General features: G+C 40.6%; 3 protein-coding genes across 3 annotated transcripts in view; 1 reads left to right on the top strand and 2 right to left on the bottom strand.

Moving 5' to 3' along the window:
* The window catches only part of Adnp (activity dependent neuroprotector homeobox), a 38,311-nt gene extending 38,014 nt beyond the window's left edge, over window positions 1–297 (bottom strand). Inside the window, exon 1 of the mRNA XM_023720806.1 lies at window positions 223–297. The gene's annotated coding sequence lies outside the window, so the exon portion shown is untranslated. The remainder of the gene's footprint in view (window positions 1–222) is intronic.
* On the bottom strand, window positions 1–21,704 carry Dpm1 (dolichyl-phosphate mannosyltransferase subunit 1, catalytic). Its single transcript, XM_012515774.2, has 10 exons — window positions 21,689–21,704; window positions 21,266–21,545; window positions 18,546–18,645; window positions 13,290–13,323; window positions 9,367–9,443; window positions 9,262–9,287; window positions 7,639–7,734; window positions 3,804–3,872; window positions 1,306–1,420; window positions 1–428 (listed from the first exon to the last, which is right to left on the bottom strand). The coding sequence occupies exons 1-10, from the start codon at window positions 21,702–21,704 to the stop codon at window positions 324–326; spliced, it is 918 nt and encodes a 305-aa protein (XP_012371228.2). The 3' UTR covers window positions 1–323.
* On the top strand, window positions 21,634–23,964 carry Mocs3 (molybdenum cofactor synthesis 3). Its single transcript, XM_004636033.2, has one exon. The coding sequence runs from the start codon at window positions 21,733–21,735 to the stop codon at window positions 23,110–23,112; it is 1,380 nt and encodes a 459-aa protein (XP_004636090.1). The 5' UTR covers window positions 21,634–21,732; the 3' UTR covers window positions 23,113–23,964.
* The last annotated feature ends 970 nt before the right edge of the window (window positions 23,965–24,934 follow it).

The raw sequence follows: 24,934 nt of genomic DNA, 5'->3' as shown, positions 1-24,934 counted from the left end.
ATACAGATTCTGTCCTATGTAAGAAATTCTGCAATCATATAGTCTAAAGAAACCAGTAACATTTAATATGAAAATCCATGTGCATTTATTTACAGGTCTTAATACAGCAAAATGTAAATGAAAACTGAGAGCACTGCACATTAGGCAAGTAACTTTAAAATTTAGTTTCAAGTAAAAAATGGAGTTTCTCGAAACAACATATTCATATAAAATTTACCTTACCTTATGGTTATGCTCTAAGAGTACATGTTACAACAATCAGTAAGAGGGCTCCTTTTATATTTCAATTGAAATGAACATAAGTAGAAATGAGTAATTTTCTTTTATGTAGTAGCAAAAAGAGTCAATAATCCTTTCAAGAAAGAGACAATTTCATTTCCTCCCAACTTGGATTCACCATAAACACGATCCACAAATGATATTGGAACCTGATTAAAAAAAAAAGTACATGTTAAAGTCGGTCTTCAAACAAAGCTAAAAGGCAGCTCAGCAGGCAGTCATTACAACAGAGGTGCTTTGTCACTTGAGAACTAGGGGAATCTTAAAGCACTGATGTATCGAAATTAAACATCCATTTTATCACCTAATAACAGGTCATATAAACCAAATCTAAAACTTTGAAAAGCACAGATGATTTCAGGTTGCATTTCAAGGAGAAACTATAAAGATAAAGTAGCCTTTCATTTCATTTGCTCAGTTTCTAAAGTTTGACTGTCAGTGTTTTTAGCCTTAAAATCTTAGAATTTCTATAGAAGTTGCACTCTAGGGTAGCTGTTTTCTAAGGCAGTGTTTTAGTTTAGAATCTTCCTGAAGAGCTTATGAGCTATACGTCCCCCAGGCCCTTGCTCTATAATTCTAAGCCATTTTCATTTGCTCATTAGTCACAGGTACATAGGATTCATCATTCTGTTTAAAATATGATTGGTGGGTATTGGCTACAACAGGGAAAGTGGCAAACAGACTCAAACCATAATACTGAGTGATCAGAAGAAAGGACCGGAATAGAGGTGGTACCTGTAACTTTCAATTAGTTAAAGGGAGAAGCTGGGGTTAGAGATGTAGCTCACAGCCTAGCATGTTTAAGATCCTTGGTTTGACTGCTAACAATGAAGAAAAAAAAAGGAAAACATGCTTTTAATTTACAGTAGGACAAATGTATTAATTTGAAAGGAACTGGAATTATCACCCCTTAAAGCATGGGCATTTGAAACAACTGGCCCACACCTTAACAGTTATGAGAATTTGGCTTTTCATCACAAGTCTACACCTCACTGTTCCTTTATGAGGACAGGATCAGTTACACACCTCACCAACAGTGTAGTTCAGTTGCCTCGCTCGAACAATCATCTCCATCTGGAAGACATAGCCTCGAGAGACACATCTTTCTATTAACTTCTGTAGAACTTCTTTTTTATATAATCTGTAAGAGATCACAATACAGATGAAAACCTGTCAAGTATCCTTGTGTGTATATATCTTGAACATTCAAGGAGTTCAAGTATTTATAAATGCTACAATATTCACTAGCTGTTGGTATAGAGAAAAGTTCTAGCTGACGATACATTTATCCCAAAGACCACGAAATTTCTAACTAGTATATTTTTGAAAATGAATTCTTACGTTTTAGAGAATTACTTTCCTATCATACTATCAGAAATTGAAATATTGTAAAACTAATCACTTGATTCAGAACTACTCATTTGTTTTAGTTCTAAAGTTCCTGAAAATGTATGTTTAAAGGTGAAGGTAGAAACTGCTCCAGATATTGGAACAAGGGAATTGTTATGGTTTGTTTCTAAATGTCTCCCCAAAACCTCATCCAGTGACAGGGCGCAGGATTTTCAGAGCTAGCCAAACATGGTGTTGTGATCAAGGGTCAGTGATCAGTAAATCAGTCCACTCACTGATTGGCACAGTTCTCGCCAGGATTAAGGGTCTAAGTGCTATACCTAACCTAGGGCAAGGGGTCTGCACACGATCTAAGACAGATGCTTTGTGTGTGTGTGTGTGCACACTGAGGCAGTAGCATGTGTATTCTTTTATCCAGAGATCCCACTTAAAGAATTTGTCTGGAATAAATGAGAAGAAAACATGATGATAGTACCATTTACCTATTCATTCATTCATTCATTCATTCATTCATTCATTCATTCAGTAACGAGTTGGGACTGGGAGATGGGACTGTGACAGTAATGGCACATGTTTTAAATATGGGATTGGGCAATTATTTTTCTTTTAAGAGTCGTATTTTAAGACACTTTTCATTACAGCTTTCTTCCTTTTCCCCACACTCTTGAGTTGTATCTTTAAACTTATAGCTAATGAAATAAAGTTCTGCTTATGTAGGCATATGATCCTATGAATAGGCTTAGGAGCATGATGGCTTTAATATGCTTCCTGTGAGATTGTCGTCTGAGATTCCTTTTGTTATTTAGTAAAATGTACAGCCTCCTAAATGTGTGGATCTAAGGACAATGAGAAAATTTCTGTTCAACCACAAGTTGACCTTTATGTATTTTAATAAACCATGACTTTCATGAGAAGACAATGGGATTTAACCTTTTAAAATCTGGGACATTAGCAGCCCACCCCTGTGTTTGGCTCCCATCACTTAGACATCACAGTCCCCATCACTGCTGTCCTGAGCAACCGAGCTCTCCAGCTACCCTCATCTTCATTCCCACATGGCTCTGGGCTGGGCAAGGCTGCCCCCTCCAGTACTCTCCCTCGATCCTTGCAGCCTCCCTCAGGTTTCCCTGAAACCATCACGCCTGTGCTCCGTGTGGCTCACACTGGCCTTTCCCTTTCTGTACAGACTGAACATCACTATTCATTCTCTGCATCGCTGCTCCATGGTAAGCAGAGAAATTAATCAGGTCACATGTGATTCCTTTGCCTTAAAATTGGAACTGAAGGAGTCTATCAGGTTCTTTTCTTTGATGTATACTGAGCTCTGCTTTCTAACTTCCTTTTTAGTTCTACAGGCTTCATTTTTCTTTTCATCTGCCATTCAACAGCCAGCTTCTCATTTGTGTATGTTTTAAGCCACTGACAATCGACATTTAATGGACAACAGCACATATCAAATAATATAAAAGGCAATATTTATAGTCATTTGGCCCGGCCAAGAAAGCAGTTCACATCTCCTGGAGCAAATCTAGAACACCACACACACAAATCACCAGGAACAAACACAAACTCCAGGGACCAAATCATTGGCCCAATTAAAACAAAGCAGGGAGGGGACGGTTGGGGAGGTATAACTCCGGTGGTAGAGCTCTTGCCCATATGTTTGACCCTGGGTTCCCTTCCTAGTGTTACAAGAAGGAGAAAAAAAGTAAATGAAAAAGCTTCATATAATTTAAGATTTTAAACTTTTCTGCAGATATAATGCTGTATTTACACAAACTCCAGAAACTACTGAAATTTGGGTCAGGGAGATAGCTCAGAAGAATAAGCACTTGCCTGGCAAGTGCAGGGTCCTGAGTTAAATCCCTGATGCTACAAAACCAAACGTACTGAAATTTTACTATTCTTTATAGAGTACGTATCAATAACAGCAGTACCCCAAAGGAGTAGCCAAACCGCACAGTGTGAATAAGAGCATTCACCTGAGCCCGATGATGAACTTAAGGAAAACACTTCTGCTTAAGATAGGCTTCACTAGCAGTTTCTTAGGAATTTTACTTTTGTAGTATTCTAGAACAAAACTGGGATGGAATGAAAAATGTTTCTTTAACATAGCCATTGTAACACAAGAAATTTAGCTAAGAAATTACAAATAGTAGAAAATTATACTTTACCTGAAGCTTCCTGTTAAATCAGATGCTCCTGGTCTCAGCAAGATCTGAGTTATAAAATTGGCCCCACGGCTGCCAATTAAAACAATCAGATTTTTCTATTAAACAGTTTAGAAACAAGAGCAAATCCAGAATGCTAAAAATGCTACACTTATTTCATAAATGGAATATTTCACAAAAATGATACACCAATTTCATAAAAGTAGCACAAAATGTTAACAAAGAAATCTTTAGTGAAGTGAGATATAATACTCATTTTTCAGGAAGTAGAGATTTTATTTTCTGAAGGTGAAATTTAGGGGGGGACCTACAGAGCAATTACTCTCCCAAACTTCTAGAACAAAAAAGTTATAGAACTGATATTTACCAACAGTCACTGTGTAAAATTATCAAGTCATTATAATTATGGACACTTGACAAAAAGAGATCCCTGATCTGATAGGGAATTTGTTAAACAAAAAGATAAGATTTTAACGACGTTCCTTTTGCAATTCCAGTTAAGAACAAAAGGTTAGCCCACAGAAAAATGGTACAATACTTTTCTTTCTTTTTCTTTAAGATTGACTGATTAATTGATTGCTTTGGTGGAACCGGGGATTGAACTCCTTGTGCTTGCCAGGGAAGCACTTATTCTACTGAGCCATCTCCCTGGGCCCGGTACAATACTTTTCAAGAAGGTAAGCAAGCAGGATTGTCTTTTGTGTGTGTGTGACATCTGGAAACTGACTCACTCCAGCAGTAGTCCTAGTCTATCTGGCCAATGCGACGGAATACCTCCCCGCTCCCAGTGTGGGGCTTAACCAGGGGAAACATTTCTTCATTTTAGGAGCTGGGAACTTCACAATAATGGGCTTGCTGCATCCACCCAGGGGAGAAAGAGCAAGTCTCTGGCCTCTACTTAAGAGGACACTAATCCCACGAAGGAGCCTGCCCTTATGACATCTAAACTAAACAATCTCTCAAAGGTCCCAACTCCAAATTCCAAAAGGCTTTAATAAAATCTGAGGAGCACGAACAGTCCATGACAATGACTTTTAGGGAAATGCTTTTTTTTTTTTTAAATATATTTTAATTTTTTTGTCATATTCTGTTTTTATTATTTTATTTATTTGAGAGAGAGAGTGTGTGTGTGGTGTGTGTGTGTGGCCAGCTCAGCCCACCAGGGGGCGGGGCTGGCTGGCATGTGGTGCTGGGGGATTGAACCGCGGTCCCTGATGCTTTGCTAAGCTTGTTCTAAGTGGGTGCTTTAGACCACTGAGCCATCTCTCCAGCCCAGGGAAATGCTTTAGATAACAAGGGCATATAGACTGTTTCCCATAAGGGAGGGAGCCAATGGGAGCAGCAGGTCTCCAGCCCCTGCTTAAGAGAGTATTGACCTCATCATGGGGTCATGGGGTCTGCCCACAAGTTCCTCTCAAGGACCCACCTAAAAATTCCAGACACTGCAGGTTCATAAACAGTCCATAACAACTTTGGGGTCATTACTTCAAACACAACTAATATGGACTATTAACATTTCAAAAGATGCCACCTATCTAAAGAAAGCAATTGTTGTACTTCAGCTATTTAATATGCTCAGATTCAGAAAAAGTTTTCCCTGAGGGACTGAAGTGAATAGTTTCTAAGGATATGGAGGGCCTCATCTGGTCCTCATCCAGGCCCAGGCTTTTATCTGTCCTCCTGTGGAAACGTTACTGGAATCCTACAAGTTAATTCCAATCTACCACTCCCAGTACAACACACAGCATAAATAAAGACACAATAATACATCTAAAATGGTGGGGAACCAAGAGGGGGGTCCTGAGTCTGGCTAAGATGATGGTTAATCCAAACAAAAGTCCTTCGACCCAGGACTGAATGTGGATTTTACTCATGTGTGAAGGGAATGGCTTGAGGATGATGGAAAGTATGGGAGTACCATGAGCTGGACTAGGTAGGAGGCCTCTGCAGAGACAAGGATATGCAGAAAGAGTAATCTACATAACACAACTGAGAGAGTAGCTCATGTTTTGGGGTTGGTGCTTCAGCTCTAATGTGTAGTTTTTATGCCCTGATCCCTGCCCATGGCAGCTCAGACATTTCTTATTCGGTAGCTACAGGGGCCCAGGAAACACTGCTTTATCTTTGTGTCAAAGACTGTACATCAGCAATGTGGCTGGATCAATATGCATTGCTGAAAGCCAATGGAAGGGATAAGCAAAAGTCCTTGCTGGCTCCAAACATATCAATTCCTTATCAAAATGGAAATAGGGTCAGGCACAGCCAAGATGGAGACAACTCCTCCTCCCTCAAGGAGAGTCATCCAGGTGGTCCTCCACATATGCCCCGTCAGCAAAAGTAAGTGTGAAAATCCTGTATTTTACTTGGAAATTACCAACTGTTTTTTCTTTTCTTTTTTTTTTTTTTGGCAGAACCGGGGATTGAACTCAGGTCCTTGCGCTTGCCAGGGAAGTGCTTATTCCACTGAGCCATCTCCCCAGCCCCAAAAGTTTTTATCTTTATGCAAATCACAAGGTCAGGGGCTAGCTCTGACCTGAAGGCCAGCATTTTTCTCCTTTCAATTTGTTTCTACTAGCTATAAAAATATTCCTGGACAGTTTACCTCCAAAAACTGGATTACTGGATTTAAGAAAAAAGTATGTGTATATATGTATATATTTATCTGCATATCTATACAAGGTAGTACTTATTTTTTTCAGGAAGCGTCTGCTGGTCAGGCTGGCTTTACACTCCTAGGTTCAAGCAATCCTCCTGCCTTGTCTCCTGAGTAGCTGAGACTACACAGGTGTGCACCACCTCACCAGGCACTGCATTTTTAAATTAGACAGCCTAGGTTTGAATTCTAGCTCTCTAAGACAATGTGGACACTAATAACTATTAAGTTACAACTACATGACACAACTGAAATGTTGTGATGTTTCTGTGATGCCCTGATTTTAAATAGCAGGTGAATGACCAAATTCAGAATGCCTTTGGGGATCACGGACTGCACAAGACAATCATCTGGAGGTTGTGCAAATGCTGGTGCTTACAGCCCACTTTTGGAGACTAAGTCAGTCATTTACGTCGTGGTAGTTTTTCATGATTTTCTCCATATCCAATTCCAATGTTTAGCAGGACAGAAAATGACTGCCTTTTTAAACCCATTTTATTTCATGGATGTTTGGGCTCTTAAATGTTTTAAATGACTGCCTCAAGCTTCCACAGTTGAGACAGAACTGAGGTGAACTTAATGAAATCTTAAGTAGGAAACAAGTGGGTGATAAAAGAAAGATGAATGATAGGAAAACATATATCCTTTTCCTATAATCCCGAAAAGTACAAGTGAGGTAGATTAAACATGGTAAAAAATTCAAGGTAAGGCAGGGAATACAGTTAATTAAATGACAAATAAGATTTTAATCCAGGTCCAACTCCAAAGACCTATTATTTTATGTGGCTTAATCAAATCATGAAATGTCTTATTATTTACTTAACATTGCTAAAAAGGTTAGCAATGTTAAAGTGTTAGGAGAAAATCCTAGTTAGTCCAAAAACATACAGTTCACATAAATCTACTGAAAGGCAGGCAAGTGGAGAAACTATTGCTGAGATAATTTCTACCAAAGATTCAAAGGTCTATGATGATTCTTACTCGGTGAAAAACATAAAATAAAGGAGTATCTAGGGGGCCTGAATTCAATCCCCAGTTCCGCAAAAAAAAAAAAAAAAAAAAAAAAAAAAGCTATCTAGGAAGTCATTCATTTATGAACAGTTATAATCTGAATTCAAGGCATAATTTGAACCAAATAATATATTTCTAGTGGTTACACCAATAACAAGAGCACATGTATATTACCTGATTATTTTTCTTTTCAAATCCCAGCCATACACACCTCCATTTCCTTTGTAGCGAGTTCCAGAGACAATATCAAAATTACCTTCCCTTTGCTTTCTGTAGGAAAAAAAAAAATATCAATGGTAAAAAGTTCTTGCCTCAATAGGAATTTTCATAAGCTACACAAATAAAACTTTAACACTAAGGAAAAATAGTATCAAGGAAATGGAGTATCTACTGAAATAGCTTTCAAAATGGGAATTTCAAACCTGATTCTATTTCACTTATAATCATTTTTGAGAAAAAAAATAAAACTGTGACAGCACTTGATGTCTTCATCATGTGATATCATCCTAAGAAGTATTAGTGAACTTATTAATTTTACCAGTATCTTTTTATTTTGCTCATACTCCCCTATCCCTACTCCCCACCCCACACCCCAGCCAAGTAAACACAATATAAAACCAGTGTGGTAGTCCTCTAAACCTTTCTCTAGGCTTCTAGAAAACAATGAAAGACCTCCATCTCCTTAGTTTGGGGTCTCATTTACAAAGCTGAAATCCAAAAAATTACACTCTAACTTGCTTTCTGTCTGTTAACATACATCACAGAATCATGGACATCCCCATAGACCAATACAGATCTTCCCTATTCCCTATAATAGCTGCAAAAATAGTAAAGTATTCAACTAAGACCTCTGTGGCTGTTTTCACAGTGGGCTCCCCTCCCTTTAATAACTAAATCACAATGAATAATACCATAATAAACATATTTCTAACATATTGCTAGGAATTATTTTCCACTGGTTAAAGCAACCCATACTTTTTTTTTTTTTTTTGCTCTAAATGCCCTCAGTGGTGGTTTGGCTGGCTGGAGTGTTGTGGGGATCGAACTACAGCAACCTGAGGCTGACAGCTTTGTGGAAGCAGCCACTTAAACAACTGAGCTAAGGCCAGGCCCCCCAGAACCCATACTTTTGAGAGCAGTATTTAAATGTTACCATGTTAAGAGTACTGGATATTACTTCTCTAAAAGTTAACTTTGACAAACCAATGAGAAATCATTATTTTACGTTGCACTTCCTCCACTGTAGTCCTAAGGTGAACATCTAACTTGTGTCTTTCCACAATTTTCAACTCTACTGGTTCCATCCCATTATCATGCAAAGATGTGTTTGAGTATTAGACACATAAGCAAAGTGGGTCTCAGGTGACTTCACAGAGATCAAAGCATTAGCAGTGGCTACTAAGAGGAGGAAGAGAGTATATCAAGCAAAGAACATAAGAGCCCCATGTTGACTATGAAGTGAGAGACAGTATGCCTGTGGCCTGGAAAGCAAAGGAAAGAGGCACAAGGCCAGGTCAGAGAATGGGGTGTGTGTGTGTGTGTGTGTGTGTGTGTGCTTATGTACATGTGCGTATGCACGCAGGCACATTCCATACTGTCCTCTGTGTTCTGAAAAACTTAGGTTACAAAGAAATGATCTGTTATTTATCCTGAGGTCTCCTAAATACATCAGTAACTATATACCTCTATATCGATGAGCCCCAAATCTATATTTTTAAAAGAAAACTTAAAATAGCCAAGTATAAAAACAGTGCTGGTTTCAATCATTTTTTTCAAATATTAGAAATTAGTACCTACCTAATGAATTCAGGAATAAATTTTGGCTGAAATGTGGAAGGAACAAACAGTTAGTAAAGAAGGATAAGATTATCATGATGAAGTAGTAAACAATGTGTCACTTACATGGTGGGAGAGGTCAGCATCCATGATAATTATGTAGTTTCCTGTGGCGTGCTTCATTCCGTGGATATATGCAGTTCCTGCAAACGAAAGTGCTTATATCCATGAAAGAAAATCACCAAAAATGTTTGCTCAAAAATGAGTGGGAAGACACTGTTCGGCAGTCAAAAGCCCAATGTTACTCCTCTAAAAGTAGTATCAACAAATGGCTAACTTTCCAGTTAAGTATACAGTTCACATACGTCACAAATATAATCAAGCAGGTACCTGGTCACCTACTTCCTATTCTGATGCCAAAATAATAGGAAAAAGAAATCATAGTTACATAGTTCACTCAAGCAATGAACAGTTACCAGTCTTAGATTACATAAACATTAACACATTCTCATGGTTTTAAAAACCATCTTCACCAAAAAAAAAAAAAAAAAAAAAAAAAAAAATCTTCACATTGGTGCTTCCTCAGTATCAAGACGCTAAAGAAGTCACATTTAGGAGGCCTGCCCAGTAGCTCAGTTGCTTAAGTGCCTGCTTAAACAAAGCCCTCAAGCTCAAGCTTCTGTGGTTTGAACCCAGATAGTCATGGCACACCAGAAATGTCCTAAAGGCATTTCGGGGGGGGGGGGGGGGAAGCCACATTTACACATCAGCTTCCTACTTGGATATTTCATACAACTCTAAATAACTTCCCAAAATAATGACTCCAATTCCTACCCCTGTATCTGACCACATCTCAGAAAATGCCACAAACTGACAAGTCAAGTGATGACCTTCCTGCCTTTACCAACGACTATGTGTAATTAAGTCCTACTGATTCTATATTCAAAGCATCCTCTCTCTTTCTCTCTTTAAATGGATTTAGTACCGGGTCTACAGGGTCTCACTACACAGATCAGACTCATAGTGATCCTCCTGTTTGCAGCCTCCCAAGCCCTGCATTACAGGCTGCACCACCACGCCCAATCTCATTCATCTTCTCAGCGTGCCCTGGGGGTGGGGCTGGCATGGCAGGGTGGCAGGACAGGGATCAAACCCCGGTCCCTGCATCTGCCTGCTTTCTCTCGTCTCCACCCTCACGTTCATCTCAGTTACTTTAAATTTCCCTGCTTTTGCTCTTTCTAGCATGCCAAGTTCATTTCCACAAAAGCTACCCAATGAATGTAGTTTTTTGCGGAACCAGGGATTGAACTCAGACCCTTGTACTTGCCAGGGATGCACTTATTCTTACTGAGTCAGCTCCCTGGCCCCACTGAATGTCATCTGCACTCAAACTTGGTTATACCAGCACACCTACAAATAAATGATTCAGCCACCTTTATGCCTCCAGTCTCTTACTCAAGAGATCTGGACTGTGAGTGTAACTGGGTGGGAGGAGGAATTGGGAATTTCTGCATTTTCTGGCTCCAAACCATAATTAGGAGAAATCACTTCTAATGTTTGAGATGGCACAGTATGGTAAATATGGTTGGCAACAATTAATTGTATATTTCTTTCTCTTTTTTGGGTCTTTTTATGCAGTTCCAACTAGCCTTGAATTCACTTGGTAGCCCAGGCTGGTCTCAAACTCACAGGGATCCTCCTGCCTCAGCCCCCAAAGAGGTGTGCGCCACCATGCCTGGTTTTGTATACTTCTAAACAGTAAAGATAGTGAATGTTCCCAACACAAACTGAGCTTTAGCTGATATGCCAAATATCTCAATCTTCATCCATCATACATTGAGGGTCGCATATATGCCATACTGTACCCCACAAATATAATTACGATGTATCAAAATACACACAATACTTTAAAGAAAAAAACATGTCTTAAGGTACTTTTCTTTTGTTGCTGAGACAAAATGCCTGACACCCAAAGTTAAGGAGGATAGTTAGCTTATAGATATTTCAGTCCATAATTACCTGCCTGTAAGGCAGGGTGGCATCAGAGAGGGAAAAAAGTTCATCGCAGGCAGAAGCAACAAGGGAGGACCACAGCTCTTCCTGTCCCTTCTATCTTATCCAAGCTACTGAAGGCAGGTGGCATTCACATCCCTAATCCTAGTACCCTTGATCCTAGCACTGCATCATGAATGAATTCCAGCATCAATCACACACCCTACACCCAGCCACCGGGAAAAAGCCCCACCTATAACTAAATGAGGCTTTAGGATGACATCTAGACACAAGCCATAACAAACCGGAACAATCTTAGCAAAACCTAGCTCTTCTAACAGTTTTGGTTAAAAAATGAGTATCGAATTTTGTGTATTGCTGACTGGTCAGTAATTCTTTTTTTTTTTTTTTTTTTAATTTTAGTGTGTGTGTGTTTGTGGCCAGCTCAGCCCACCAGGGGGCGGGGCGGGCTGGCATGTGGTGCTGGGGGATTGAACCGTGGTCCCTGTACTTGGCCAAGCTTGTTCCAAGTAGGTGCTTTAGACCACTGAGCCATCTCACCAGCACTGGTCAGTAATTCTTGGTGGCTTTCATGGCAGTTTCTACATTATTTCAATCCCAAAGAACCCTATGGATTCAGATATTCGGAACATTCAATAATGCCAGAGAACTGATGGCCTTTATGATTTCCAATTTCAAGAATTATGCTTTATGCTCTTCAAATTTTTCATTAAAAGTATATCAATACTCAGCACAAACAACTTTAAGTAAATTCAGAGTTTCACCTCAGAATTACTGAGTTCACTTGAGATAGATATTCCATAGTTCCCTATGTTTAGAGTACAAATTCTTCTTAGAAGTAAGTAACATTTTAATCTTAGAATTTCTTTCAGATTCCCTCTCTGGCCCTTTCCTAGTCTATCTTCTACTGTAAGGAGCCATTTTCCCTAGGTTTTCTTGTGAACTGGCTCTCAGACAGCCTCTGCCACACGCTGGAGAACTGTGGGAGGGAAACAGAAAGGCCAGGTCTCCTTTCTCCCTCACTGTCTCAGCACTTACTGCGTGTCCCCCAGGCTCCAGCTCCTGCCAGGCTCCCTCCTCCTGTAACTTCAGCTCCTGCTAGGTTGGTGGCCTCACCTCCTCTCATCTCGGCTCCACTCGGGGGAGCAGGGATAACCTCCAGCTATTATTACTCTCTAGGTAGTTGATCTGTTCCATCTGCTTCTCAACATTTTTCTTTGCCTATGTAACAAGATTGCTTGTGTTATATTTCCTACACTGGATGTAGGAAATTAGTATAGAGATTCCTCAAAAACCTAAGAATAGCAATTTCATTGGACCCAAACATAACCTTCTGGCCATCTTCCCTACAGTTAAAGATATTACTGTGCCAAGGCACACTCACAATAGCTAACTCTTGGAAATAGCCTGTATGTTCATTAGCAGATGAGTGGACAAAGGAAATGTAATGTATCTACACAGTGGAGTACTACTCAGCCATAAAAAGGTTAAATTTGAGTCATTTCTCAGAAAATGGATGCAACCTGCAAGCATAATGCTAAATAAATCAGACACAGGAAGTTAAATATTGAATGATTTCTCTTCTATGAGAAACTCCTAAAGTTTAAATAATTTAAAAAGCAAAATGCAGATGATAGATAACAGGGAGAGATCTGTAGATCGGAGGGGGGATCTAGAGATGGAGGGAGGGTGCGAGGAGGAGTGGGAAGGGGGATTAAAGACTACTGAGACTTAGAATGTATATGCACTGACCCCGCGATCAGCATATTCATTATGTACCACAAACGTGTGCCATTAAGAAAAAAGAAATGAATAAAAAAATAAGTAAGAAAGGCATGCAGGGTCTCTTGGGTTTTTTTTTGATGGGCCATGAGTGGCACACAGCAAACCAAATTAAACCACTTTACTGTCCTCAGGATCATAAAAAGTACCACAGGAGGTAACTACTTTGGCCCTGTTCCATACTGGGAAAATGCACACTGGATAATTTTACCAAGGCAATAGCAGTTATGAGAAGTTAAAGAGATTTTTCTTACCGAGTCCCAACTTTTTCTCCCGTGGTCTTAGAAGCTACAGAAATAAGAAACATTTCAACACAAAATTTAAAAATCTATTTAAAAAATGGTTTTACTCTCATATTTTTATTACAAATAGTTACATTTACAGACCTTAAAGCATAATATGCTTAATAGTTTTACCAAGGTTGAAATACTAAACAAAAAAAACTAACAAAATAGTTTTTAAAAAAGCTTTAATAGAGGTTTTAAAGAAAAGCAACATTCTCTTAAGTCTAAGCTTACAGGCAAATCTTTAACTTTTTCTGGTGTCACCTACTATTGTAAACATATCTATTACTTGAATTAATTATCATTTTAAATAATACCTACTACTTCCTAGAAAAACTAATGACTTAATTCATTATTCTATAACTTTTCGTAAAATTCATTAGACTTTAGTTTCTCAGTTCCCTCTGTCACTTGAACTACTGACAGCACTCTTTCTCCACCCATTCTACTTGCCACTGTCACTAACTCTCAGGTCATTTTCTACCGGGGCAAGTAACGTGCTACATCCTTAGCAAAAAAATTAACTTTTTTTTTTTGTTCCTTACAGTTTGCCAGATACTCAGTCCTGTAGCCTCTCTTCCTACCTGGAGCCCGACTTTGTGTAGTCTTCTCCTTCGGGGTGGAAACCAGGGGGCTTGTCACGCCCCTCCCTGCGCTTCCCGGGCATGAGCACAGTACCTCAAAGTGCACATTTCTAAGCAAAGCTCTTTCAGTTCAAGCTGAACAAATTATTTTTTTTCCCTTTTTCTTTACTACATGCATACTACTGTAGGGCTTGCAGAGGAACAAAGATGAACACAATACACCTCTATCCAATAAGTGCTCATAGGGAAGAAAACATCTATAATTGTATTTAATCATCCATAATTAGAAGTCAATGAGCAAAATCAGGCAAGATATATTAAATCACAGTGAGATTGTATGTGAGTTTGTGATTGTTACTGACAATAAACTGTTATCTTATATCTGCTCTAAAAAAAGCAAATCTTTTGAAGTTAAACTGAGATTTTTCTATTACATTATTGCAGCTGGAAAATCATAAAACAATCACTTTATTACTTAATTCTCAAGAATAAAGCCTTAATATACTGTAACAATGTTATAGCATTAAGTTGTTAAAAGAAACGTGGGAATCTGGTAACAAAAGATCTTCCAGATATTATTAACAAGTAGTAATGATGTAAAACTTAGTTCTGTTTAAAAAGGAAAAAAAAACAGAGCCAGGGAGATAGCTCAGGGGTCTAAGTGCTTGCCTGGCAAGTACAAGGACCTGAGTTCAATCCCTTGAACCATATGTTGTGCACTAGCCCCAGAACCTGGGATGTACCATGTTGGACCTGAAACCAGGTGTGGTGGTGCACACCTGTAAGCCCAGGGCTGTGGAGGCTGAGACAGGAGGATCACTATGATTCCAAGCTGCACAGTAAGACCCTGTATCCTTACAAAAAATTTTAAAAAAAAGTAGAACTATCACAAGTTGGAAGTCAGCCTGGGCTACAAAGTGAGTTCAAGGGCAGCCTAAATCATTAGTTACACTACTTAGTTCTACACATGCATGCACACACATATATATGTGCATACATGTATGCACAAAAAACCATACACCAAAGTATCAATGCCCTGAGCAAGGGATTGAAATGCAGAATAGGAAGTGCCCATTCAAGGCAACTTCAGTTTTCCTGGAAACATTTACATCTTCTAAGAACTGATATAAACTGGGCATGGAGGCACAAGCCTGTAATCTCAGCACTTGGGAGGCTAAAACAGGAGGGTCTCTGTGAGTTTAAGGCCACCCTGAGCTATGTAGTGACAGCCTATTTCAAAGGAAAACAAAACAAAACAATTATTCCTTATGTATAAGTTCAAGTTGTTTCTAATTAGTGTGCTTTACTTTCATATTTATTGGCCATTTATGGTTATTTTACAAATTACTCGTAGTTTGATTAGGGTATTAATTTTGTTGTTATAGTAGCTGGATATTTTGGGATAGAAATTTATTATTTTTAAATAATTAAATCTGTCAAACTTGTATTTGACATTTTAGCAAACAGGTACTAATTATATTAGAACTTAAATACAATTACAAAATAATTCTGAAATATGAGTAAGCTAGGGCTCCCTCCAATGTATTCCATGGTGACTCCAAGTTATTAGTATTACACTTCATACCTAAGATAATCATTTTGTATTCTAAATCACCACACTGTATGTTTTAAATAGGTACAATTTTGTCAATTGTGTCTCTTAAAATGAAAAAATGTGAAACACAGATGAGCTTATCATCTCACAATGGAGGATTAAACACATTTTACAAAGCACCCAACAGTGCTGTTAAAATCTCCACACTCTCAGGTCTCTGCGCTGTACGCAATGTCCAGAGTTCAGGGTATGGGCTCCGCATTCTTCTGTGGTCCCGGCACTGCTGCTTATAAGCTAGCAGTGTAACTCTGGAAAATGACTTAACTGCTTGTCTCACGTTTCCTCAGTACAGAATTTTAAAAAGTTTCGGTTCCTTTGCTTTTTTTCCCCAAACATTCCTTCCAGTTTGAAAGGTTTCAAGATGGTTTTTATAGTTTTCTCCCAAATAAACATTTATATGACACTTAAAAAATCAGGTAAGAGTCTATCTTGGCATGGGGTCAGGTCTTCCTATGTTGTCAAGGCTGGTCTACAACTCATGGGCTAGCCGGTGTATCTGGGATTATAGCAGGCCCACTTTAATCCCTACTCCAGTTAGGGATGTGACTACTATAGTTTAAGTGATTTAAAGGATATAAAATGATGAAGGAAGGGGGAATTTGATCTGGCACCACAGGAAAATGACAGTGAATGCTAATTTTTTCTCCTTATTTTAAATTTAATTAGGTTGACAGAAAAAAGGAAATTCTTTGAGGCCAATATTGTTTCAGTAAGCGGTCCTAAAATCAATGAACTACATCCTCAAGGCTGAGGTTTTATCAATAAAATATTCAAAATGTCACACTGGGGCTGGTGAGATGGCTCAGTGGTCTAAAGCACCTACTTAGAACAAGCTAAGCAAAGCGCAGGGACCACAGTTCAATCCCCCAGCACCACATGCCAGCCAGCCCCGCCCCCTGGTGGGCTGAGCTGGCCACACACACAAAATAAATGAAATTAAATAAATAAATAAAAGATCTTAAAATAAAAAGATTTAAAAAAAAAAAAAACACAAAATGTCACACTGATGTTCTAGATTAAATGACACCATATAATTCAAAGCCTAGAACTTCTAAAAGAGTTGAGGGGCCAGGGAGATGGCACAGCAGCATAAGTGCCTGCGTGGCAAACATAAGGTCTCAAGTTCAATCACTGGTACCCCCCCAAAAAGCTAAGGAATTGTTGGCCAAAAATATGAATCTAGCATTAGCATGTGAAGTCTCTCCTAGGAAGCTAAAAGTTAAAATTTATTACCTTCTTACTTCCTGAGATTTTCTAAGTTTGGCAGATCTGTGAATGAATCACCTGTGAGATAGGCTCAAAGATCCTAGAGGGCACATGTCCCACCAAGGCCTTGGGTTCAATACCCTGGGCCGGGGGTGAGAGGCAAGGTCTCACACATTTTCTTTAAACTATTCCCCACCAACTAAATCTATAATTAACCTTGGCCTCCAACTGAACAGTAGTTGTAGAAATTATCTGGGGAGTAATCAAGACTATTTGGACCTGATTGATTTTTTTTTTTCTGGGGCGGGGAGTAGAAGAAATAAAACTTAAGATCTTGTACTTACCATGCAGGCAATGTACCACTGAGCTATGTTCCCGGCTTAGTGAATGCATTTAAGGTAATGATGTTTACTATCTGAGATGCAAATATCAATAGTTTCCCAAAGAGACTACTATACTTCTGGTGCTGTAAGAATTATTGTCTACTGGTAGGGAGAAGGAACAGTTTTATCCCGTTGAGGACATGTGACAACATCCTGATACATTTTTGGTTGCCACACAGAAAGGAGGGATGCTACCAGTGTCTAGTGGGGACGAGGCCATGGCTACTGGTAAACATCATCCATTACCCGAGAAATCTCCTTCACATCAAAGAATAGGATGTGATCAAGAACATGATTAACAGCACTGAGACTAACTTATAATAAACTAAAACTGTAAATAAATATCTAATGTCTGGAATGTGTTGTCAGTTTAAAACATCTTTATATGCTTTTCGTCCAAAAATTATCCAAAGGAGGAAACATTTTAAAGTCCAAACTTGTAATCAAACATAAAATGTATAAAGCTATAAATTTTGTATTTGCTTCAGTTACTCCTATAGAAGAACAAGTTTTCAAATATAGTAGAGGGGGTCAGGGAGATGGCTCAGTAGAATAAGTGCTTCCCTGGCAACTGCAAGAGCCTGAGTTCAATCCCCAGTTCTGCCAAACAAAAAACAAACAAACACAATAACAACAAAAAAAACCAAATATAGTAGAAAACATGAAGTTTAACATTCAGAAACTCAAATCACCCTCACAAGATTGTTCCACAGCTAAATATTAAGATGCTGGTGCTAGGGGCCAGGAAGATAGCTCGGCAGTATAAGCGCTTGTAGTCCCAGAGTTCAATCTCCAGTAAAAAAAAAAAAAAAAAAGATGCAAGTGCTCTGGAAAATCATCTGTGCTCCACAGGAAAAGAATCATCTTTTCCACCTACAAGTTCTGAACTGTAGGCAGTGTTCTCCAGTGGAAGTAGAAGAGTGGTTGCAAAAAGGGAGCCAGAACACGCACCAATTGCCAAATCAGTGTCATGCTTTCCCTTTGCTATTAAAACAAACAAACAAACAAACAAACAATAACTTATCTGCAGACACAGCAGTAAAAAATTCATCCAAAGGCTTATTCCTGTTGTAAAATTACCATGAATCCACTAGACTAAGCCCCTGCTTAGGCAAGCACAGGGACTGGGGTTCAATGGGACCAGGGTTCAATCCCCAGCACCACATGCTGGGTTGGCCCTGCCCTTGGGCTGGCCGAGGTGGCCACTGTAATCCCAGCACCCCAGCACTGGGGAGGCTGAAAACAGGAGGATCACTATGAGTCCGAGCTGCAGAGTGAGACCCTGTACCAAATACATTTAATTAAATTAAAAAAAAATCCCGAAGGCATAAATTGCTCTTTTTCAGTTTCTAAGCAAATAGATTACATTAAAGCATTACTTACTTGTCTTTCCCTCACATAAACACAACTCATGACAGAAAAATGTTCATGTACTTACAATTTTGTCTGATCCGTAGATCTTTTCCAACTGTTCAGCTACATCCCTTGTTCCATCTGGGCTTCCATCATCTATGATTATAATTTCATAGTTGAATCCACTAAAATAAAAATTGAATTACTGTTTGCAGACAGAATTTCAAATTTTAAAATAGTTTAAAAAGTATTACTCCTCACCAGTGAATGTGTACATTTACTACCATACTAGTCACTCAGGAAAACTTCAATTATCAAATATCAAAGATTTAGTACTTTACTTACTAAATCTAGTATGTTGCTAAAAAATATTTTTGAAATACTGTTTTCATTTACAAAATATACTTCCAAAAAAATCAGTTTATATGTATGAACCCCATAAAATCATTATACCCCATAAAATTGTATTTGCCTATTTGAAAATGAAAGTGTGAATCCTTAACAGCAAATCCTAGTTTCATAAAATATTTTATTTTATTTTAATTATTTATTTTTTTGCGGGAACTGGGGATTGAACTCAGGCCCTTGCGCTTGCCAGGGAAGCAATTATTCCACTGAGCCATCTCCCTGGCCCAAAATACTTTAAAATATACTTTAAGTGGCAAGTGAAACTAATTAACCTTGAGTAATTATCCTTTTAAATTTCATACTAACACACTGATAATCAGGAATAAATTACTAATTTCACTCTTTAAAAAGCTTAGAATGGTGTCACAAGCTTTTAACCCCTATTTTATTTTTTTAAAATTTATTTATTTATTTACGTGTGTGTGTGTGTGTGTGTGTGTGTGTGTGTGTGGCCAACTCAGCCCACCAGGGGGCGGGGCGGGCTGGCATGTGGTGCTGGGGGATTGAACCGCGGTCCTTGTGCTTTGCTAAGCTTGTTCTAAGTAGGTGCTTTAGACCACTGAGCCATCTCACCAGCCCCTAACCCCTATTTTAAATAGCTAAACCATTAACCCACACTACCAAACTGCACTGAATTTACATGATAGTTTCTAGTCTGAAAACAAGCCAAAAGAATATTTGTTGAGTTAATACTGCATAAATGTATGTACGATCACTAACGTGTCTCCCCTGTATTTGCCTCCCACCCCCTCTAACACATTAAGAAATTTAATCGGAAAGAAAAGGAGGCAACACTGTTTCTTCTTGATTTTGCTTTGAGAGATACAGGCAAGGAAATAAACCAAGTCACATTCTGTTAAAAGCTTTATAAGAGGACCCAAACAATTTTCAAGAAACAAAACCCCAATTTTCTATTTTCAAGAACAGAAACAATGACTTCAGCTTCCCACTGTGCCTTAACTTATGAAACAGTACTTTATCTTGCCAAAACTCTAGGATATTGATTCTAGCTAAAGAGGTATTTTGTAAACAAAATAGTCACAAGGGAAATTATTCTCCTTTCCCTCTACAAACCAGCCAAATCACCTATGGTGAGACAGCTTAAGGAAATAAAACTGAGCTGACCCGTCAGGTAATCTGCATCTGAGAGAAGCAATTTTCTTTTCTGATACTCAAAAGTCCATTCATAACCCACTAAAAATAAATTGCACTATATATAAAATCAAGGAATAAAGAAAAAAATAGTAAAATAATGCAAACTCAGAACAAGATGGTTAATCTGTAATTTGGAAAGAACTTGCAGAATCAAATGGAAAAAACTACTAAATGAAAAAAACACATTAATTAAAACTTTGAGCAGCCAGGGAGATGGCTCAGTAGAACAAGCGCTTGAGTTCAATCCCCAGTTCCGCCAAAAACAAAAACAAAAAAATAACTTGGATGGGTCACGTATGTGCAGAAAATTATTCAATGCATAATCAAAACAGCAATGATTTTCACCAATAAGTATTGCCAACACTGTAAGTCTAGCACTATTCGGGTTGACAGGTTGTTTGTCATTAATTTAATAAAGGCAAGTTCACTACTGTATGTGCCACGCACTTGTCTGTTAAAAAATACGACGTGATCATATTATTCCACTTATAACGCAAAAGCCAAATAAAACACTGCATATCACCTGTATTTACTGACATGATCAGGCCAAATAAACACCACAGCCTTATGGAATGTTACCTAACTTTCAAAATAATTTGCTGTTCTGATAGGGGAAAATCAGATTTTTACAGCACGTTCCCATTTGTTTAAGCGCAAAACAGGTTACTCCCTACTGATAGGATTTTCTTTAAAAAAAAAAAATGCGTCACACTCCCATATTCTAATTCCAAAATTCTCCTTTTTAGCAACCACACTAAACACCCTAAGGTGATGAGGGAAGATGCCCTCTTTCTCCTTCCCAAAAAGATTATCCCGCCCAGCAGTCAGTAGTAGCTCTCTAACCCCACAGACCAAACCTCACGCTTACATAAGCAAGCACTCGGCTCCGGGGCGGGGAGCTGCTCACGCTCGCTTAGGCTCCCGGTACCGGTATCAGATCTCAACCAGCTAGGTGAGATCAGGCTTCCAGCCTCACGACGGAGGCGGGGGTGGGGGCGGGAAGAAAAAGGCGGAGGAGGACAAGAGTTCATAACAAAGATAAATGAGTATCTCACAAAACCCAACAGCGAGCACGAGAACCCCGGATCCGAGGAAACCCGCGATGGAGCCGCCTTCGCTCTCCTCGCAGGGCGGCCACCCTCCTCCGGGCTGCGTGAGCCGCCTCGCGCAGCTAACCGCCGACACCGCGGCGGGGGAAGCCAGCTCATCTCTGTTGTCCAGGAGAGCGGCCGGGGGCGCTACCTCTCGGAGAAGCTTTTCACCAGCAGCCACACGATGAGAGGCAGGTTCTCGCGCTCGTTGTAGGTAGGTAACAGCACCGAATACTTGTTGCGGGGCCGGGAGCGGCCCTCCGGCTCCCGGGGAGACCCGACCGGCGCACGACTCTCCTCCATGGGGGCCACGGCGGAACTGCGCGAGGCGCCGGAGGCGGAATGTCGTAAGCCGGAGTGGGCCGTACCAAATGCGAGCCGCAGGGGTGGCGTGTGGCCGAGCTCCACTCTCCTCGCGCCTCTGTGAGCCTCTACGGTTCATTGTAACTATGCAGGATACACATATCTTTTACAGTGAATCGGAAAGCTTATCCCAGAAATGCCTTTTTATTCATCCCCTTTATCAAGCTCCGTGAAGGGTTTTAGTTTGTTCCATCGCTGTCAGAAAGGAAGCCGGAAACGGAAGTCATTGAGCGACAACTTCCGAGAGAAGTCATCATGGCTTCCCGAGAAGAGGTGCTTGCCTTACGAGCTGCTGTAGCTCAGCGTGAGGAGGAGCTGAGTTCCCTGAAGCAGCAGCTGGCTGCGGCTCTTTCGGCGGAGCGAGAGCCAGAGCCAGAGCGTCGAGTTCCGGTGTCGCCGCTACCGCCGAAGGCCGCCTTGTCCCGAGACGAGATCCTGCGCTATAGCCGGCAGCTAGTGCTGCCAGAACTGGGCGTGCACGGCCAGCTCCGCCTCGCCGCCGCCTCTGTGCTCATCGTGGGCTGCGGTGGGCTTGGATGCCCGCTGGCGCAGTACTTGGCGGCAGCCGGCGTGGGCCGCCTTGGCCTTGTGGACTACGACGTCATAGAATTGAGCAACCTGGCCCGCCAGGTGCTCCATGAGGAAGCCCTGGCTGGCCAGGCCAAGGCCTTCTCGGCCGCCGCCTCTCTGCGCCGCCTCAACTCGAAAGTAGAGTGTGTGCCCTACGCCCAGGCCTTGACCCCAGCCACGGCTTTAGACCTGGTCCGCCGCTATGACGTGGTGGCCGACTGCTCTGACAACGTCCCCACTCGCTATCTGGTTAATGACGCCTGTGTGCTGGCCGGCCGGCCTCTCGTGTCGGCCAGCGCCCTGCGTTTCGAGGGTCAGATTACAGTTTACCACTATGACGGCGGGCCTTGCTATCGCTGCATATTTCCCCAGCCACCCCCGGCGGAGACCGTGACCAATTGCGCCGATGGCGGGGTGCTCGGTGTCGTGACTGGGGTTCTGGGCTGCCTGCAGGCTCTGGAAGTGCTGAAGATCGCTGCGGGCCTGGGTCCCTCTTACAGTGGAAGCCTGTTGCTCTTTGACGCGCTCAGTGGGTATTTCCGCTCTATTCAGCTGCGGAGGCGCAGGTCCGACTGTGCGGCTTGCGGAGAGCGGCCCACAGTGGCTGATCTACAGGACTATGAGGACTTCTGTGGCTCCTCAGCCACGGATAAGTGCCGCTCCCTGCTGTTACTGAGCCCCGAGGAGCGCATTTCTGTCACTGACTATAAGCGACTTCTGGATTCTGGGGCACCCCATCTGTTGCTGGATGTTAGACCTAAAGTGGAGGTGGACATCTGTCGTTTGCCTCATGCTTTACATGTCCCTTTGAAACATTTGGAACGGAAAGATAGGGAAAGCCTAAAACTCTTAAGAGAAGCAATCCAGGAAGGGAATCGGGTCACACAGGAGAGCGCTGTCTGCATTTATGTGATTTGCAAACTGGGAAATGATTCCCAAAAAGCCGTGAGGATCCTGCAGTCTCTAACAGCAGCCCAAGAATTAGATTGTTTAACAGTTCGCGATGTTGCAGGGGGCCTCATGGCTTGGGCTGCCCAGGTCGATCAGACATTTCCACAGTACTGAGGTGCCTGGTACGGCCAGTGTGGATTGCTATAATACCTCAAATGTATTTATTTGCATTTTTCTCAAAATTGTAAAGAAGAGCTTGGGATTCCCCAATAACTGAGAATACATGGGATCGTTTTTATATGGAACTTTTTGATTGTAATGTGTCAAGAGGACTTACTAACCAATGGATTATAATACAATTCGAGAGAACCATCTTGTGTTTTCACCACTTATAGAGTGTCTTAGAAATGTAAAATGCAATGTGAAAGGATTTTATGTTTTAACCTACACATCACTTCTTTTTGGTTTTACTGAGACAGATTCTCACTATATAGTTCAGGCTAGCCTTGAACTTGCTGTTGTAACCCATTGTTGGTCTCCAACTCAGGCAATGGTCCTTCCTCAACCTCCTGACTGCTGTAGTTACAGGCACGTGCCACCGTGCCTAACCTGTCTTCTTTAATTTCCACTTTCTCCAATCAAAACACTTTTTAAATTGTCCATTTTATACGTGGAATTAAGGTGCAGTAAATTAGTCTTACTGAATTGATTACAGATCATGTGCCTAGGGTCACTTTATCATTTACTGAAGTATTTGCAGGTTCTTATTTCAAGTGTAAATGAAAATATATCCTACAGAAATAAATGTTTCATATATAAAGTGTTTTGATCACCTAGGAAGTGGTTATTGAGTATTGTGAACTTATATAAATGTGGGAAATCCTTACAATTTAGCAAAATAACAGAAACTGCTTTCGTAGTCTCTCATTTCCCTCATAAAAGTTGTCAATACCAAAGTTCCATCTTGTACAAATACATTTTCTAAACTGTATATTATGCCAAGTGCAAGGTCCTAAATTCGGTTTTGGTACCAAAAACAAAAACTTTTGGGCCAGGGAGATAGCTCAATGGAATAAGCGCTTCCCTGGCAAGTGCAAGGGCCTGAGTTCAATCGCTGGTTCTGCAAAAAAAATAAACTGTATATTAATGTTTAACAATCAAATTCAAAATTAGAATGACCATGGCCTTTAACTGAAATCGTAACTCTCAGGTATGCTTGAAAGTAGGCTGCTCTTCTCAGTTACGAAGTCAAAACAGGGTTGTTGGGATCCCTTTCCCCAAGGCCTTGTGGAAATAAAGCCTTGGAGTGAGAACAAAGGTGGCTGACTTGTGTCTTTCCTTCCTTATTCGAGAGGAAGCTAATTGTGATGTATGTTGGGAAGGAACAGATGACTATAGGAACCTCCTATACTTTTCGTTGTCTGATCTCAGCCCCACACTCCCACAACATAAAGGAGAGGTTTATTTTGGTTGACAACTCACAAGTTTCAGTCCATATTTGGGAGCCTTGAACAAGCAAAAGCATCGTAGAAGGGCCTGAGCACAGGAAGACTGCTCAGTGTCTGGGCAGCCAGCAAGCAGAGAAAAGAGCCTTGGAGGGAGAGAGGTCAGCGACCCACCTCTACCCAGGCCTGCCTCCTGGGTGCCCACCCAGCTGCTGACCCCAGCAATGGATCAGTCCATCCATGAGTACAGCAGCCCCAGTTCCAACCACCTTCCTGACCCCTGCCTAACAGGTTTTGGGGGGACATTCCAGATCTAAACCATCATAGGAACTGTTTCATATTTTGAAGACTGATGTCTTAAACTTAGACAATTGGGATCACTCCTGCAACCCAAGCTGACTAGCCAACCAAGTGGGGAAGTGGTTTGTTAAGTGTTAAGTGCTTTTGAGAATTTTGGGGCCAACTCAGGTATTCTAGGAGTGAGTCCCAGAACAGGCTCATAAGCACACTGCTGTGCTATGCCAGCAAATGCTGCATTGCTCGTAATTAAG

The sequence above is a fragment of the Octodon degus genome, unplaced genomic scaffold, assembly GCF_000260255.1.
Source record: "Octodon degus isolate 3935 unplaced genomic scaffold, OctDeg1.0 scaffold00077, whole genome shotgun sequence".
Taxonomy (NCBI): Eukaryota; Metazoa; Chordata; class Mammalia; order Rodentia; family Octodontidae; genus Octodon; species Octodon degus.
The sequence above is the reverse complement of the archived record's forward strand: the minus strand, read 5'-3'. Positions and strand labels throughout refer to the sequence as shown.

Coding starts and splice junctions, on each gene's coding strand:
- Dpm1 (XM_012515774.2), bottom strand. Junction 1,421..3,803: donor GATTTAACAGGAAGCTTCAG/GTAAAGTATAAT, acceptor GATCTCTTACAG/ATTATATAAAAAAGAAGTTC. Junction 429..1,305: donor TGAACTACACTGTTGGTGAG/GTGTGTAACTGA, acceptor TTTTTTAATCAG/GTTCCAATATCATTTGTGGA.
- Mocs3 (XM_004636033.2), top strand. CDS start 21,733: ATGGCTTCCCGAGAAGAGGTGCTTGCCTTACGAGCTGCTGTAGCTCAG.